This window comes from Vombatus ursinus, unplaced genomic scaffold, assembly GCF_900497805.2.
Source record: "Vombatus ursinus unplaced genomic scaffold, bare-nosed wombat genome assembly UNPS02014768.1, whole genome shotgun sequence".
Classification (NCBI taxonomy): Eukaryota; Metazoa; Chordata; class Mammalia; order Diprotodontia; family Vombatidae; genus Vombatus; species Vombatus ursinus.
The window spans coordinates 28,110,881-28,127,407 of NW_020954546.1; the positions used below are offsets into that span (position 1 = coordinate 28,110,881).

Genomic DNA, 16,527 nt, shown 5'->3' on the forward strand with positions numbered 1-16,527 from the left:
CGGCCCAGACACATCTTCCCCCCAGGTTTCTCACAAGTCCTCGTCCTCCTCCTCCTTTCTTACTGCACAGTAATGCCTTCCTGCTCTTAAGTTGCTGGCTGATCCCTAATCACTGACCGCCCACTTTATTTCCAGGCTCTCTCCTTCCCTTTATCCTTTCTCCCTTTTCCGTGTTCCTCCTTCCTCCTTCAGTACAACCAAGCGAAGGCCTTTTTGTGGTTAGCAAAGCCACGTGGCATTCCCTACCGATTTCTGGCCGCTTTTTAGAGAAGAGGGTCTGTTTTGTTTTCTTTTCCTGCCTTTCAGGAGGCCTCTGCACCTTGGCCGGTTCCACTCGGCTTTTGTGGATGTGGCGGGACATGCGTGTGGGTAGCTAGGTGCCCATCTTTTCTGGATTGGTTTTTTTAACTGTGTAGTGGTCATGGCCATGATTTTTTCCAAGTATGTGATGTCTTGTTTTCCGGACACCCTGAGGTTCAGTCCCTCTGTGTTTGCAGTGTTGTTGGGCCCTTGGCCTTCCTTGTGTCTAGAGAGGCTGCTCTTTTTCTTAAATATTACCCCTCCCTCCGTTCTGTGAGGGAACGCCGAGGGAACGTGGCTTCGCTGCCTTGGAGGAGAGAGACGAGGAGGGACGAGGACCCTAAAACCTCTGTCAGCTCTTCTCCATTTGACATACAGAGGGAGCCAGGATGGCCCACTAGAAAGTCCTGCATGTGGGGTAGGAAGACCTGGGTTCAGTCCTGCCTTTGCAGCTTAGTATTTGTGTAACCCAGGGCAAGTCACTTTTGGTTTCCTCACTGGTAAAATGCAGGAATTGGAGGATACAACTTGGGGCCCCTTCTCGCCTTCACTCTGATGTTCCCCCCACAGGATGATTAGGGAAAACCTTCTCTGAACTTGTTTTCTCTTTCTCTGCTTAAAGTTTCTGAGGCATCACTGCTTGTGGTCTTCACCCATATCCCTACCCGCACCAGATTGACAAGGGTTTTTATTACTTTAAAATAGATTTTTATGGATGGTTTTTGCTTTTGCATCCCTAAGATTTCTCCCCCTATCTCCCTCCTCATCCCAGAGAACCATCCCTTATAAGGGATTTTTTTGAAAGGAGGAGTAAGAGAAAAAAAAAATCAGTAATAAAACATATGAACACATGAAAAAATCTGCCCCATGCAGTGCCCCCCCCCCCCCACAGAAGCAGGGGGCAGTGGGGGTGGGGGTGGGGGTCTTCTCTGGGGCCAGGCTGTGTGCAGTTTCACTGGCTCTGTGACGGGTGTTGTTATAGCAAGCGTCCTTCAAGGTCTCGCTTTGCGCCTTCTCTAGCTGTCACGTTGTTTCTTACAGCATGGTCGCCTTCAAGGATGTTTGTGCACTCTTAGTGCTTTGTTCTTCCCTTTCATGGAGCGGCTCTTTGTCTCCACTTCTTTACTATCAAAAAAACAGTGCTGTTAGAAAAAATTTTGGTGTCTGTGGGGCCTTTCTTATTGTCGGTCACCTCTTGGCCTAACAAGGGAATCTCTGGGTTCACAGGCATGAACTCGGTAACTTTTAACTTTCTTAGCACAATCCCAAATTGCTTTCCAAAGTGACTGAACTAATTCACAGTTCTCTCCACAATGCGTTAGTGTGGCCGTCTTTCCACAGTTCTTCCATACATTGACTTTTTACTTCTTTTGACACATTTTCCAGTTTGCTGAGGGTGAGATAAAACCTGAGAATTGTTTTGATTCGTGTTTCTCTTATTGGTGATTTCAGGCATTCTTTCATTTCATTGTTAATAGTTTGTGTTCTTTTGAGAACTGATTGTTTATATCTTTTGAACAGTTTTCTATTGGCCAATGGCTTTTGGTCTTAGATACAATTCTGTTATTTGTCTGTATATCCTGCATATCCAATCCTTATCAGCAATATTTGATAGCCTTCCCTAATCAACCACTTCCCTTATTCCGTGCGTTTTAATTTTCTTTGGTGAAGCTTTTAGTTTTATGTAAACATTTTACCTTTTTTATCTTTTATAATTGGTGCTATCTCTTGCTGGATTAGAAAATCGTTTTCTACCCTATATCAGTTTATATTCTAGGCCAATGTTGCCTTTCTTATCTACCTGCTTCTAGCATGTTCTCTTTCTGATTTCCCCAGAAATAGTTACTATTGTTTTATTTCTCTTATGCTTCCGTTCCTCTTCCACAATAGATCTTTTCTGTTCTCTTAGGTCATATTTTATGCAGGCCTTCCTTCCTGCCTTCCTTCCTCTCTCCTTCCCTTCCTGCCTCCCTTCGGCACCCCCCCCCCATCACCCTGTTTGTGCCAGAGAAAGCACATACCCGTCTGGCTTTAGCCCTACCACGCAGGTGCTCTGGCAGCCTCTGCCTTCCCCAGTAGCAGAGATTACAGGTGTGCCCCAGCACACAATCTCTTCCCTATCTCTTCTGAACTATAGGCTTGTCTACTTCTGAATGAATTCTCTTGTTTTCAGCTGTCCTCTCTGCCCATCCTCAACAATCAAGCCAGCAAGCATTTATTAACCACCTGCTGTGTTCCAGGCACTTTGCTGGGGGTGCACAGAAAGGCAAAAAGAGCCCTTGTCCTTGAGGAGCTCACAACTTCATGGAATTAGAGTTTCCCTTTTGACATGGCCCCTGGAACCTCCCATCTTTCTTAGTGTTTGGCCTGTTAGTAGTAAATCCTTCCCGTTCACTGCTGTCGCTAGCGCATTCAATAGTGATCACAGAGACGGGAGGGCAGCATCGCAGCACGCGTGCAGGGTGGTGGAGTGCAGTGCTGCAGCTTTCATTCTGCTGTGTCTGATTCTCCTTTGGGTTATTCTCCTTTTTTAAAAAATCCTTTCCAGGATGAACTTGCTCGAGTCCTTGTTACTCTCTTTGATTCCCGACACTTACTCTACCAGCTGCTTTGGAACATGTTTTCTAAGGAAGTTGAGCTGGCAGACTCCATGCAGACGCTTTTTAGAGGGAACAGCTTGGCCAGTAAAATCATGACCTTCTGTTTTAAGGTTGGTATCTTCTCTCTTCTCCCTTTGCCCTGCCCGGGGAGCAGAGGGCCGCAGTTTGCCATTTCCCAGCTGCCCCAGATCGACGTAATCACTGACTTCTGCTTGTCCTTCTCTGTAGGTCTATGGTGCTACCTACCTGCAAAAGCTTCTGGAGCCTTTACTGCGCTTTGTTATCACATCCTCTGAGTGGCAGCATGTCAGCTTTGAGGTTGATCCCACCAGGTTGGTAATGAGACAGCCATCCAGTTCCTCTTAAACTTGTCCTAGCTCCACGGGTATTCTCTTGAGTGCCCCCCATGCTTAAGGCACTTCTGGGGGCAGGACTCAAATGAGCCTGGCTCCCCCTCGGGCGTTTTCTCTCCTAGGGGGGAGCAGGTCATTGGAGGAGTGAGCACCATGTCAGTGGAGAGCTTTGCGAGGGTGAGGTTAGCACAGAGTGCCTTCCACACGTGGGTCTCTGCCCGTGTAAAGAGTGGGGAGAGAGAAGATGGTATGCTAGGCTTGTGGAACAGCTTGAACGGGCAGTGATAGGAAGCAAGGCTGAAGAAGACGGGCTGGGGTCAGGCCATGGAGAGCTGTGGCTGGGAGGGCTCTGCATCTCATGCCTCAGACGGGGAGGAGCATTTGGGCGAGTGCTTGGGTCTAGATTGGAGGAGGGAGAGGCCAACATGGGTCCGGGTTGGGGGGGAGGCCATCAAGATGCTCCTGCAGTGACGTGAGCTGGCGAGGAGAGGGCAGAGAAGGAAAGGATGGATGGGGGAGACATTGTGGACACGGGCTGGAGCAGACCCAGCCAGCAGCTGAGGGGCAGGGGGAGGAAATGAACATGTCTCCAGGCAGCAGGAGACCCAAGAGAGAAGGCAGGGCCTGGGGCGAGATGTCCGTGGCTGGTTCACAGTGGCTGGCTCTGCAGAGAAGAGTGGTCACGTGAGGCGTGCGAAGAGGCCTTGGCACCGGGCAACGGAACAGTCGTATCTAACCAGGAAGAGGCATGAGGTCTGATGACAAAGGGTAGAAGCTGGGGGGAGGTGAAGAAAGGCAGCTGTAAAGCCTTCTGTTGTAGGAGTTGGAAGGAAGGAGCGCGAGAAGATAACGTGTAAAGGGAAACAGTGTCAAGTGAAGGGTGTCCAAGGATGGAGGAGAGCCGTCATGTTTGTAGGCATCAGGAAAGGAGCAAGGAGAGACTGCACGAGGGCAGATCAAGGCACAGGCTCCCACGAGGGCCTTGAGGAGAGTGAGAGAGAATGGACCATGATATTATAGGGAATGGAGAATGGTGTGAGGTACAGAGCAAGGGAGAAGGGGTGACTTTTGTCTTTCTCCAGAAGAAGGAGGCGAGGTCTGTGGCTGAGAAGAGCCTAGGGTTGAGTGTTGGAGGAGAGAGAGCAGCAGATGCTGCCTGGAGTGTGTTAGAGAGTTAACCAGAGAAGAAGAAAAGGCTTGTTTTGTATTAGTGAGAGTCCCCGTAAAGATGAGATACATGTATTTGTAATGGACCCATTCAGCAAAGTTGCCTGTCTTTTTTTTTTTTGTAATGTTCAGCAGTGGATTAGGAACAGAGAAAATAGCAGGAGTTTCCTGTGATTGGGATTTGGAAAGACACGAGTGGTGAGGGCCAGGGAGCTGGGAATTTGGGGGTAGTTGAACTGATCGCATAAAGAGTCGAGAGTGTAAAGGGAGGAAGATAAGGCCAGGGCAGCAGGGATTGACGAGGAAAGCCTGCAGTGTCGGGGAATGGGATCAGAGAGAGGAATTTGAAAGTTCCAGATCTGAGATAGAGCAGAGATGTCGCTCTCGGGAGATGGGATGATGAATTGAGGGCCATGGCGTTTCAGGGGACATCACTTTGTGGATTGAAATGCTCTAGTCCAGGGAACTCTTTGAGAAAGACAAGAGAATGATCTCAAGATTGTTGTGACATGATTGAAGGCCAGGTGGTATAACCTAGTGATGTCAACCTCAAAACCAAGTGAGGTTGCCAAGTTGGCTGAGTTATGGCATAGAATCTGGAAGCCACAGTGAGGAGCAAACAGTACGTCCTCTTCTTGCCGTGGTGTGTTGGTGGGCATGAGACAAGGAACACCTCAGACTGGGGCACAGGAACGGGTGCACTGGCTTCTTTAAGCACTAGAACACGGAACGAGATTGACAGAAAGCTCTGAGATGGTGGGAAACTTCCATTGAGCAGACAGTGATGGGCACTCGTGGATACCCTGGAAGAAGGAGGCAGGAGTCTGCTAGCTTACAGGCCAGGGAAGTACCAGTGGCTCACCTCCCCACCCTCCAGGGTCCTGGGATGGGCATTGTTTTCTTGTTCTCTCTCCAGGGGGTGGAGGCCACGAGGTGGTGGGTTTGTGTGCCTGGGTTAGTTAGTAGCTGCCCAGGGTACCTGCTCCGCTCTTCTGTCCCAGCTCGAGGATTGTACTTGGTGTCTGAATTCTAAAGCTCAGACAGGATTCTAGTGATGAGAGACCTGATGTTGGCATGCTTGATGGTCTCATAGGTTGGAGGCATTGGTTTTCTCACATGATTCATTGACCAGGTAGTACCCCCACACATGGCCATGACCTTGGTGTTGAGAAGACCTTTAACCCAGTTTGAGAAAGAGGCCATAGCTGGAGTCTCACCCTTCCTCATTCCGTGGAGAGTGAGGGGAGTAGGTTGTGGCCCCCATGTTAACTTTCCTTAAATCAAGTGGCGACATTCTTCTGTCTACATGCCGTAGTTGGAGTTTTCCACTGTCATTTAGTCTTTGCTTCAAACTTCTGATCATGAGTTTTACTCCATCTGTCACTGTTTAGTTCCTCTGTTGAAACTTGACATTTTTGCTTCTTATCTATAAAACCTGTTAGAATTCAAGATTAACAAAGTGAAACATGCCATGGAACTCTAGAGTTGGCCAAGCAAACCTTTTGAACAGTCTTTGGGAGTTAAGGTAAATTAGAGGGAGAAAACTTGAGCAATTCTGCTCATTTACGACCTCTCTAGAAGGACTTTTTAAAATGTAGCCAGTTATCAGCTGGAGCAGCTACCCAGAAGATGTCTCCTGTTTCCCTAGTTACTGATGCCTTCCTGTCCTGGCGCGGTGCTAGTGCAGTAAGAGTAAGAGGGGACAGCTAGGACAGGTAAAGGATGACTCTTTGTCATTCATCAACATTATCTTTTGGTCACTTTTTCTGTGAGATGTGGCATGCATAATGTCGATGGCATGCACTTGGCGACTTTTTTGCCCATGTTTCTGAAATGAAGTATTTTGAGGATATCCTTAAATTAATCTTTTGTTCCCCCTCATATTAAAATAAAGTGTGACACTTGCCCTTGCCAGTGTGACTCATTGTGGTACTGAGGATGGACGAGATGGATGTGGCCCAGGGCCGACTTCTTCCCCTTGCCCTGGACCTGGATCCCTGGGGCGGTGTCTTGCTCACAATCCTCTTTTTAAATGTGTAAAATAAAACACGTCAGATTATAAAGGAAACCAATTATCTTGAAACATAATTATCCAAACATTTTTTAAACACAGTGAAACAAACAAACACAAGTTCAGAGACGTCAGTTGCAGAAGCCCTGGGAAGGTTTCGTGGAGGCATTGTCATTCGAGCTGGACGACAAAGTGTCCTGACCTTCCCTGTGACCAGACTCTTTGTTTTCTCCTTGATCAGCAACTTCCCCATTCTTATTAATGGTGTTTCCTTGGCTTAAATTCGTTGATGCCCTTTACCCCACTCCTTCCCTTCCCAGACTTGTATGACTTCCAGTGAGGCCAGTTTCCTCAGCTATAAATTGAGGGGGTTAGGATATGTTCAGTGACCATAACATTGTCTGTAGACAAATCCCTGAAACAAAGTCAAATTCTGACCGATGGCGTCACCAGTGAGTATCCTGGAGAAGGTTCATTGAAACCTGATCTCCTCCCTCATGGCACAGACATGGGGTGTACTGAGACAGAGCACCGTGTGCACTGGGAGGCTTGGTCTCTGAAGAGGACTTCCGGCCCAGTGACTGTTCTTCTGTCATGAGCAGGTTCGTCCTCGGGTGCCGTGTTCAGTGCTCCTCGGGGTAGGGAGAAGGGCCCGAGGTCCCTTTGTCTGTCCCTCCTTTGGGCCGAGCTTGGGCGTTGTAGACGGCGGGCACCGTGCATGCAGCCATGGTGAGTGCATGCATTGGCTCTGTCTGCCTCACTGGCATCCATTCGTGGCAGTTTTCCTCTGTATTTTCTCTTCATCCTTCTTATTCCTTGTTCCTTCTGGTGCTGCCATGGGCTGTCATGATCACACACGCTACTTTGTTTAACTCTTCCCCAGGCAGTGGGCACCTCCTTTGTTTATAGTTCTTTGCAGCTCCAAAAAGTGCCGCTCTAAATGTTTTGGTGCAAATGGAAGGAAGAAAATAAGCATCTTTATAGGACCTACTATGTGCCAGGCCCTGTGCTAAGCACTTTACAATGATCTCATTTGATTCTCGCAGCAACCCTGTGAGCTAGGCACTTATTATCCCCATTTTACAATTGAGGAAACTGAGGCAGAGATTCAGTGACTTGCCCAGAGTTACACAGCTAGTAAGCGTTCAAGGCAGGATCTGAACTGGTTTTCTCTCGGCCTAGTGTTCTCTCCACTGTGGAACCTTCTTTCTGTCTTGAACCTCCTCAGGTTATAGGCCCAGTAGTAAGATCTCTGGGTCAGAAGGTATGAACATTCTAGTCACTTTCCTAGCATGATTCCAAATGATTTTCCAAAATGTTTGGAGTATTTCACATCTCCACCTACAATATACTAATGTTCACAACTATATATTGTTAATATATAGCCCCTCTAATATTTATTATTAATAAAATACATATACTTTAAAAAATGAAAGCAACCTTTCATATCCCTTCCTGCTCTAAATCTATGATCCTTCCCTGGAATATCCTCAGTCATTCCTTTCTGCATTGTAGAGCCTCCCAATCTTTGGAGCCCGGGTCCTACCACTAAGTTTTCCCTCTAATCTCAAAAATATGGATATTTGAGCCCATTCATTTCTGGTATTTCGACCCACTGAATTTGACTGTCTTCAGACCATCTGACTAATGTCTTGACCATCTGACTAATACATCAGTTTTGTAAGAAGTTCATGAACTCTTGACCATCTGACTAATACATCAGTTTTGTAAGAAGTTCAAGAATTCTTGATATCAGGAAAGTCCAAGAGGGTGGATATAAATCAGTTGTTATTTGGTATCTCCTACTGAACAGTGCACTTTGAGACATAGAGGAAGTCCAAGATATGGCTACTTTGTGACATGATTATTTAAATAACAGTTCCCAACCCATAATTGGACGTTTCAAATAGGAGCTCTCCAAGTGTGAGAATAGAAGGAGCTGACCGATGGCTGACCGCCGGCCCTTGAAGAAGACTCCCATTGAGTTGAGGGAGGAGGAAGGGCTGCCACAGAAATGGGGAGAGAGGGGGAAGGAAAAACAGGGTTGTATTGGTGGGAGTTTGAAGCAGGAGGACAGAAGGGTTAGAGGAGGTCAGTGGTGTCCGATGCTTCAGAGATGTTTGTTGGAAGTTAGATGTGTTGGTTAGGGGATCAGTGGCCTTCGAGAGTCTGCACGGTGCCTTGGTGGTGGTGAGGTCTCAGTAACTATTGACCAAATGAATAGATGGAATGGAGTGGAGGAAAATCATTGGGAGGGTGAGGAAGAGGAGGAAGAGGCCCATGGCTGAGAGGCACTGAGGGAGTCAGCAGCTTTCTCTGTGTGGCCTGGATCCCTCTTCTGGAAGAGAAGGAGAGTGGCTGTCTCCCAGGCTGGGCGGGATGCACAGGAGGATGGGGACGCCGCTTCGCCCCTTTCCCGTCGACAAGCAGTGGTTGGTTCTCCCTTTGTCCGTCTGCAGGCTGGAGCACAGCGAGAGCCTTGAGGACAACCAGCGGAACCTCCTGCAGATGACCGAGAAGTTCTTCCACGCCATTGTAGGCTCCTCCTCGGAATTCCCCCCGCAACTCCGCAGCGTGTGCCACTGCCTGTACCAGGTAGGCCTGGGGTTCGAGTGGCTGCCTTCCCCCTGAGCTCCTCCAGCCAGGAGCACGAATGGGAGGGAGGGGACCAATGAGCCGGGAGGGCAGGTGGTGTGGATCGGCTAGAAGGAGGAGGAGGAGGAGACTCAGAAAACATCGTGGGGGGTGGGTTGGTGCCCTCTGTCCTGCTAAAACCATGTTCCTTGTAGAGTCAGTAATAGATGTAAGGACACCTGTAGTCTGGGTGTCAGTGGTATTTGAACTGCATTGGAGAGTGTTTTTTTTTCCTTATTCTGTTCGTCTGTGAGACAGTATCCCATAATCTTCTTCCATTCCCAGGTTTTGTTTTGTCTTGTGTTAAAGCAGACTGGAGATGGTTTGTTTCTTGGTGTGATTTTTGTATTACCTCGACAGTGAGTTTGTGTCTGGTATCTCTTGTTTCCTTTTACTGTTCCCTGTAGCATAGTTTGATCCCAGAGCCCTCCTTGCCAGCTGCTTCTAGGGTCAGACCCTAGCAGAGTAAGGAGAGGTCCTGGCTTCAGGGGGCTCTTTATCTTGGGAGAATTGGTGCTGTGGCTCTCAGTGACCACTGCAGATGCATGTTCATAAAGTTCTCGAGATCCGTGGAATGAGTAAGTCATATTCCAGTAGGGCTCCAGAGACCTTGGCTTTCTGTAGAAGTATTTGGGTCCCAGCATTTTGGGGGTGTGTGGGGGTTGGTGCTTCTTATGCGTGTGCTCCTGTCTCATCTTCCTCCAAGAAAGTCCCCAGCCCATAGTCTTTAGTGCCTCACTTTAGTTGCTTAGCTACATGTGTGAAACTCCCCCATTTAAGCAGCTGTTTCAGGCTTCGATGCATGTGGGGCTTGCATTTTTTGCCCCCATGTGCTATTTAAAAATGTGTCATCTCTGTCTGTAAAAATAATTTTCTCAAAATATACCCAGTAGATAAAGCAGTCGTTGAAATAAATGTCTTTTCCTTTATTGTGGATTTTCTGCACTTGCAAAGAAAAATAAAGCCCAAAGAAACTGTTGGGGAGTCCAGCTAGTTCAGCAGAAAATGGCATTGAACCCAAAAGTCAACGTCCTCTCCTGGGCTGGACTTTGCAGGGATTGGTTTGGAAGTTCCATTTTGTGTTCTTTGTGTCTACAACACTAGGATGGACTTCAGTGAGAGAGGCTCCATTTAAATGGTAGCTTGGTCAGCCTCCTTGGGGTGACCAGATTGTAACTGATGGGGGCCTCTACTTGATATCACTGTAGCCTCCTGGAATAGGAGGCAGGAGGCCCAGCTTCTAGCTCTGTTTGGTCACAAATCTTCACTGCCTTGGATTCAACCTTTCTGGACCTCGTCTCTTCCTCTGGGTTAGAATGGGTCTATATGAAGCTTCATCTTCTTTGATCCCTTCCTCTGGGCTCTCCTTGGTTTGGAGATCTTCCGCTGCTTTGGCCCCAGAAGGAAGGGCCCCCATCCAGGAATGTGCTTCCTTGAAACATTAGTCTATCAGAAAGCGAGCCTAAGGCCTGCCAGCTCTTAAGGCAGCATGCTTTGGTGCGACTTTTCCAATAGAAACCCTCCCTTTGAGTGTCCCGGATTTTAAAGAGAGATGAAGATGCACCTCCCATCTCAGGGGAAAGGACATGTATTTAGTGAATGATATTCATGCATCATAGTCCTTAACTGCAGTGCAAAGAGCTCAATTTTTAGTGGTCTCCTGCTGAGTGACTCATTTTGTGCTTTCACAGCCTGAGAGCATGCAATGTCAGCATGCATGATTTCATTAGCCTCTCTGTGATCTCATCAGTGTGAGTCTCAGACTCCAAAGTATGGGTCACAATCCATCTTACAGTCTCTGCCCTCCCAGAAAGCCCCGCTCCAGGGGGCTTTCCCCCAGTGTAGTGTGAAAGCTGCCATAGAGTTCTCGACTTTTGGCCGTCTCAGGCTCTCAGTCAGTTATCCTCTTACTACCCAACTGGCCATCCTGCTTTTCCAGTTGTGTGTGTCTTCTTGCCCTCATTCCCACTGCTTTTCCTCTGCATTCTCTGCTGGTAATGTCCTGGAACCCTCTGGCTCCTACCATACATCTCTGCTGGTTTGCGGTGACCTTCATCTTCAGTATGATACTTCATTCTTTTTGGTCATAAAGCATTACCAGGAGAAAAACTGGTGATAATTAAATTAGCTTTTTTATTTTTTTCCCAGGGAGAAGCTTGGGATCACAAAAAGAAGTAGGCGGTACACCAAATGCAATCCCAATTATTTTGTTTCCTCTTTAATTCTGGGCCCAATTCACGATTCATCTGCAGTGTCTGTTCAAGATCCACGTACTGATGGATCAGCTCAGTAGGGTGTCCACATCATAGGCTGATCACAGGCAGGCTTTGACCACTTGTTTTGGCCTGTGGGGCTGGTTAAATGAACCTGTCTTGAAAGAGGATCTGGGATGGCCAGGGGTTGACATGTTTCTCTTTGTGGATGAGCTTGTGCCAATTATGGCTGCAAGATCTCTGCCCACGGCTTGCATCATCGGCTTGCATCATCCTCGGGGACATGACAAAAGGCCTCAGACCATGATAACATGCTACCAGTAGCTAACATCCTTTTAGGACTTAAGCATTTTCCAAGGTCTTTAAATATGTCATCTCATCGATTCTCAGAGCAAGCCTGGGGGCGAGGTGGTGTTGGCCTCATTTTATATATATGGAACCTGAGGCTAGAACTTTACATGGCTTGCCTAGGACCACACAGTCAGTTAAGTGTCTGCGGCTTCATTTGAACTCGGGTGTTCCTCATCTAGCTCGCCTCGTGGCAAGCATCTGTCTCTCTGTTCTATCCCTCGCTTGAGGGAGTTGAACCAAGTTATGTCTCTTGTTGCACTCTGAGAAAGCTTTTGTGATTTGAATGCAGGTGTGGGAGAGGGAAGCATTTCCTTTGACCCCAGCACTAGTGAACACAGGGGTTCTTGCTTTCTTGTGTCTTTTAGTCAGTTTTGTGACTGTTAAGCTGTGTTTGTAAAAACCTATTTAAAGATGCCTTCAGTCCATGCGTAGGTTATAAAGGCTCGAAGGAAGGTCCAGTAAAAGGTGGCATGCAGGCCTAGACTTGAAAAGCAGATGCCACCTTTTACTGGACCATCCTTTGAGGCTTTCCAGCAAGATGGAACTTGCCATAACCTTTTCTCCAGTGAGGAGGCCAGAGTCACCCATACTCCTCCCCGAGGATCAGGATGCCCAGCTGGTGGTGAGCTCAGACTCAGGGCCCCGTTTTCAAGATTCTTTCTGCATGCTGCTGCAGCTGCTTCCCTGTGCTTAGTTATTTGCACATCTTCTTTTATCTTCTGCTCCTTTTACCTTGACGGTTGTTCTTGGTGCCTTTTAAAACTTTTGTTCGACTGGTAGGGAAAACAGGTCAGAGTATTCCCTAGTTCATGGATGAGATGCTTGGGCAATCTTGAGAATGTCTTCTCTGGCCTTGAGCACCTGTAGCTAGGCTTCCAAGGCATAGAGTTCTTTGTGGATTATGTGTTGGCAAGATTGGTTATCTTAGAAGCTTTGTAAGACTGTGTTAAGGTAAGCATTGTCACCTGGGTTATGTGTGTATGTACATCTATCAGTTAGGGGACAGACACACAGACACGACCCCCCCCCCCCCAATTGTGTCTGTTTGCATTTTATCTAAGTCTGTGAGGTGGGAGGGTGAGAATAAAATCAGTGTTGGCTTAGATGGAGACACCCACATAAGTACTCGTGTTGAGGTGATTAGGACACTGAAGTCAGCCTAGCGAGCGGTCCTTTTGTTCCTTCTTGTGACTCAGTCTCTCTGAGTACCTGTAGCTTCCCAGGAATGCAAAGCATTCTGTGAGAATTGTATACCTTAGTTGAAGATTTCTTGGAACAATTTGCCATTCCCCACTTTTGAGTGAAAGTAGAGGTTTTCTAGCCATGCTGACATTGACCACGTAAGGGAGAAGAAATTCTAATCCAAATGCGTTCCGTTGTTGGCTTTGGGAATGGAGGCCGTCGATCACGGGGTGCTTATATTCTAGCCAGATATAGTAGAAATGATGAAACCCAACATTTGCCTTGCCTCCTCTTTAGGGCTTTAACTGAAAAATGTAGGAGAAGCAAAATCCAGGGTGAAATTTCATCCTCAAACTTGAGTTGATATCCCATTTTCCATTCCATTTGTGTTCCATTGATTGTGTAATTTTCTGTACAAGTCAACATTGTTTTTGTTGCTGTATGTAGTTGGTGCTGTGACTTGTTTGTGCTCATCTCTGTTCTGTAGGCAACTTGCCACTCTCTACTGAATAAAGCTACCGTAAAAGAAAAAAAGGAAAACAAAAAATCAGTAAGTCTGGAGCCCTTTTTATTAGCCATTTCTTTCAAAGCAAAACAAAAACTCTTTGCTGTTTGAACATCTTCACCTCAGCCTAATGAATTCTCACCTTAAAATCATTCTACTAATTCTGGCACAAATAGCTTTCATTTCAATTAACCCTGGAATTAAGTTATATTGAAACATTTTTTGCATGCCTTTGGTTTGATTTAACTCAAAGGCATTTGGGATGTTTTCTTTACATTGGCTATTCCTGGTCTGATTTTACCATCATTTTTAATGGTAAATGAATGCAAAAGAAACTTAATTTCAAGGCCTTGGGAAATGCTGAATCTTTTTATTTTTGTTTCTTGGTTTACAATAGTCAGTGTGAGCGATTTTTTTCCCCTTATAAATGAAAGCTTAGTTGTAGGGGATACAAAGGTTAGTTCCCTTAGTTGTAAGGGAAGGGTAAACTTCCCTTTCTAAATGTCAGTTGGACTGAACCGGCCTCTAACTTGTGGATGGCCGGAGCTGAACAGAACAAGCTAAAGACAAGAGAGTTGGGAATCAAACAGAAGTTTAATTCAAAGAGAGGGAAATGGCTTACCAGCAAGGAGAGATCTAGATACATGTGCCGGGGCCCTGCCCCAAGTGGGGGGACCCGAGGCAGGGTGGGGATATCCCAATGCCTATACCAATGGTTGTACAGTGAGCCGTAGCCCTGACAGTGAGGGGGAACAGCAACAGTGAGACGAGTTTGATTCATAGCAGGACGTCCTGGCCGGGCCGTGGGTACTTGTCCAAGCTTGTCTGAGCTCAGAGACTACCTGGTGCTGGTCACAGCAGTACAATTATTATGTGATTTTTGCCAGACGGTGAGTACAAAGGATTGTTGTCATGTCAGACTCAGGGCACAGCTTACATGCTGGGCCTTAGCTCTGGAAAACAGGGTGAATCCTTATATCTTGACAATGTTTACCCAGGTTGTTGCTCAGTTTTATTGAACCACAACCTCTGCCCATTTTTCTTTTGTCTAGTCAGTTCACAGAAGAACATTTATGGCTTATTTTGCCAAAATTAACAATAATAGTAATAATAGCTAACACGTGTAATGGTGCCTACTATGTGTCAGGCACTGTGCTAAGCATTTTAGAGTTACTATCTCATTTGATCCTCACTAAACCCTGGGAAGGAGGTGCTATTATTGCCCACGTTTTACAGACGAGGGAACTGAGGCAGACAGAGGTTAAATGACTAGGATCACACAGCTAGTAAGTATCTGAGGCCCCATTTGAACTCAGGTCTTCCTGACTCTACAAAGATATTATTTACTTTTTTAAAAATCAGTTTCAAAATTATAGTTTGACAGCCCTATTCTTTAAAGAAAAACAAGTCATTTCTAGAGAAATGTTTCATTTTATGGGGCAGCTAGGTGGTGCAGTAGATAGAGTGCTGGGCCTGGAGTCAGGAAGACTCATCTTTCTGAGTTCAAATCTGGATACATACACATTTTTTATGAATATGGCAATCATTTAAAAATAAGAAAAAGTTACTTATATATATATATATATATATATATATATTATATATATGTATATGTATATATATGTATATATATATACACTGGGTATCCTGGCTAGGTCCTATAAACTTTCTTATAACCCACGTGAACTTTTGGACAATTATTTCACAACTTTTAAATAGTTAATTTAAAAAATAAAATGTCTTAGGATATAGTAGCTACTGTATAATTAATTTTATTTTTAAATTTTGAGGACTAAAACTATGGTTTATAGAATGGTGACACTGTTAAGCATGCCCACTGAAGAGTTTCTTCTTGGCTTTGCGATACTAATTAAACCTGCTAATAGCAGTTAGAACACACTGCATCTCTACTCCTTGATTAAACATTTCTTTCTAATACTTCAGCCTTTATTCCTCAGCACAAATGAGTTTAACTTCCTATACACTGCCATGATGTTGAAATTAATGATGTATTCTAAGCCTTTTGCTTGGTGTTGTGCTGACTGACGCCTCTGTTCCACTGAGGCAAATAAATTCAAACCTGTCCCAGCCCCCTTCTCTCTAGAGCATGTTTCTTAGCCCTCTTGTCTATCTTCATTGTGTTTTTTTTTTTCTGAATTTGCTCAGCTTTTCTCTGAAACATTCCTGCCATTCCTGAGGTACTTTCCGCCTGACATTTTAAAAGTTTGTGGATAACATGAAATGTTGGAATGCCTTTTCTACACCAGTACAGGTGCTATTGGGCATTATGGAATCGTAACAAAAGTAAGTGGTAACATCCAGCGGGGAGCCCCACCATGGTTCAGAGGACATTGCAGATTAAGTCAAGAAGGTGTCGTCACTTCACATTCCAAGTGTCAGTTTGGGAGCTCTTTGGTTGCTTAAATGGACTTGCCACTTGAAAAAAGGCCACACAGAGTTGGGGAAGGAGTCTTTTCAGTCCTCTGGAAGAAACACTTGAAAATGCTATTGTTTATTGTTATGAAAATATATTCAAGCTTGGTTTCTTTTGAACAGTCATTGTAAGTGCAACCGTTCCACGACTTTGCACTCCCACATGTTGGTAGCACTGTTCCTGGAGCTGTTTCTTGACTGTATTTAAATTAATGGTTATAATTCATATCTGAAATAAAGGAACAATTGGATTTGGCCAATGTGGAATCAAAAAATTGCTTATATGTAGAAGAAATTTTATGTTGAATTTCTGTAGATTCAAGTTTTCTTTTCTTTTTTTTTTTTTTTTTTAAAATTCTGCTGTTTTTGTTTTTCTTGAATATTTGTGCAACATTCCAGTTGGTAGAGGAGAGAGAAATGATGCTTTCCTAAGGTGGCTCTTTTATAGAATTTTTTATACAAAAATTTTTTTGGTGGTATGAATTCTTGCCACTTCCTGGTTCCAGAGATGATTTGCTGATACTCTCAGTGAATGGATGCATGATGATATCCTAGAACAGTTTCCCAGCTGAGATTTTCCCAGGCCTCGTAGCCTGGATGGCTGGTCCTGTTAGACTGCTAGTGGCTTTAAGCTGAGGGGAGGAAATGGTGCTGGAGAATGGATGGCAAAGGTGGGTTTTCAGTTTTCATTCAAGAAGAGGAGAAGTAATTGAGAATTGTATTCCTAAGCTTGTGGGCTTGGGTAGTATTCCAAAGAAATCTCTTGTAAATATATCTG

General features: G+C 45.6%; 1 protein-coding gene across 14 annotated transcripts in view; it reads left to right on the forward strand.

Annotated features, from left to right (window-relative positions):
* NF1 (neurofibromin 1) overlaps nt 1-16,527 on the forward strand; it is a 246,780-nt gene that overhangs the window by 120,306 nt on the left and 109,947 nt on the right. For 12 of the 14 annotated variants that reach the window (XM_027862574.1, XM_027862586.1, XM_027862578.1 and 9 more), the window contains 4 exons: nt 2,849-3,010; nt 3,129-3,232; nt 8,891-9,026; nt 13,299-13,361. In XM_027862574.1, the coding sequence (XP_027718375.1) occupies nt 2,849-3,010; nt 3,129-3,232; nt 8,891-9,026; nt 13,299-13,361 (465 nt within the window). The remainder of the gene's footprint in view (nt 1-2,848; nt 3,011-3,128; nt 3,233-8,890; nt 9,027-13,298; nt 13,362-16,527) is intronic. The other 2 variants (XM_027862583.1, XM_027862587.1) reach the window with 1 other exon arrangement.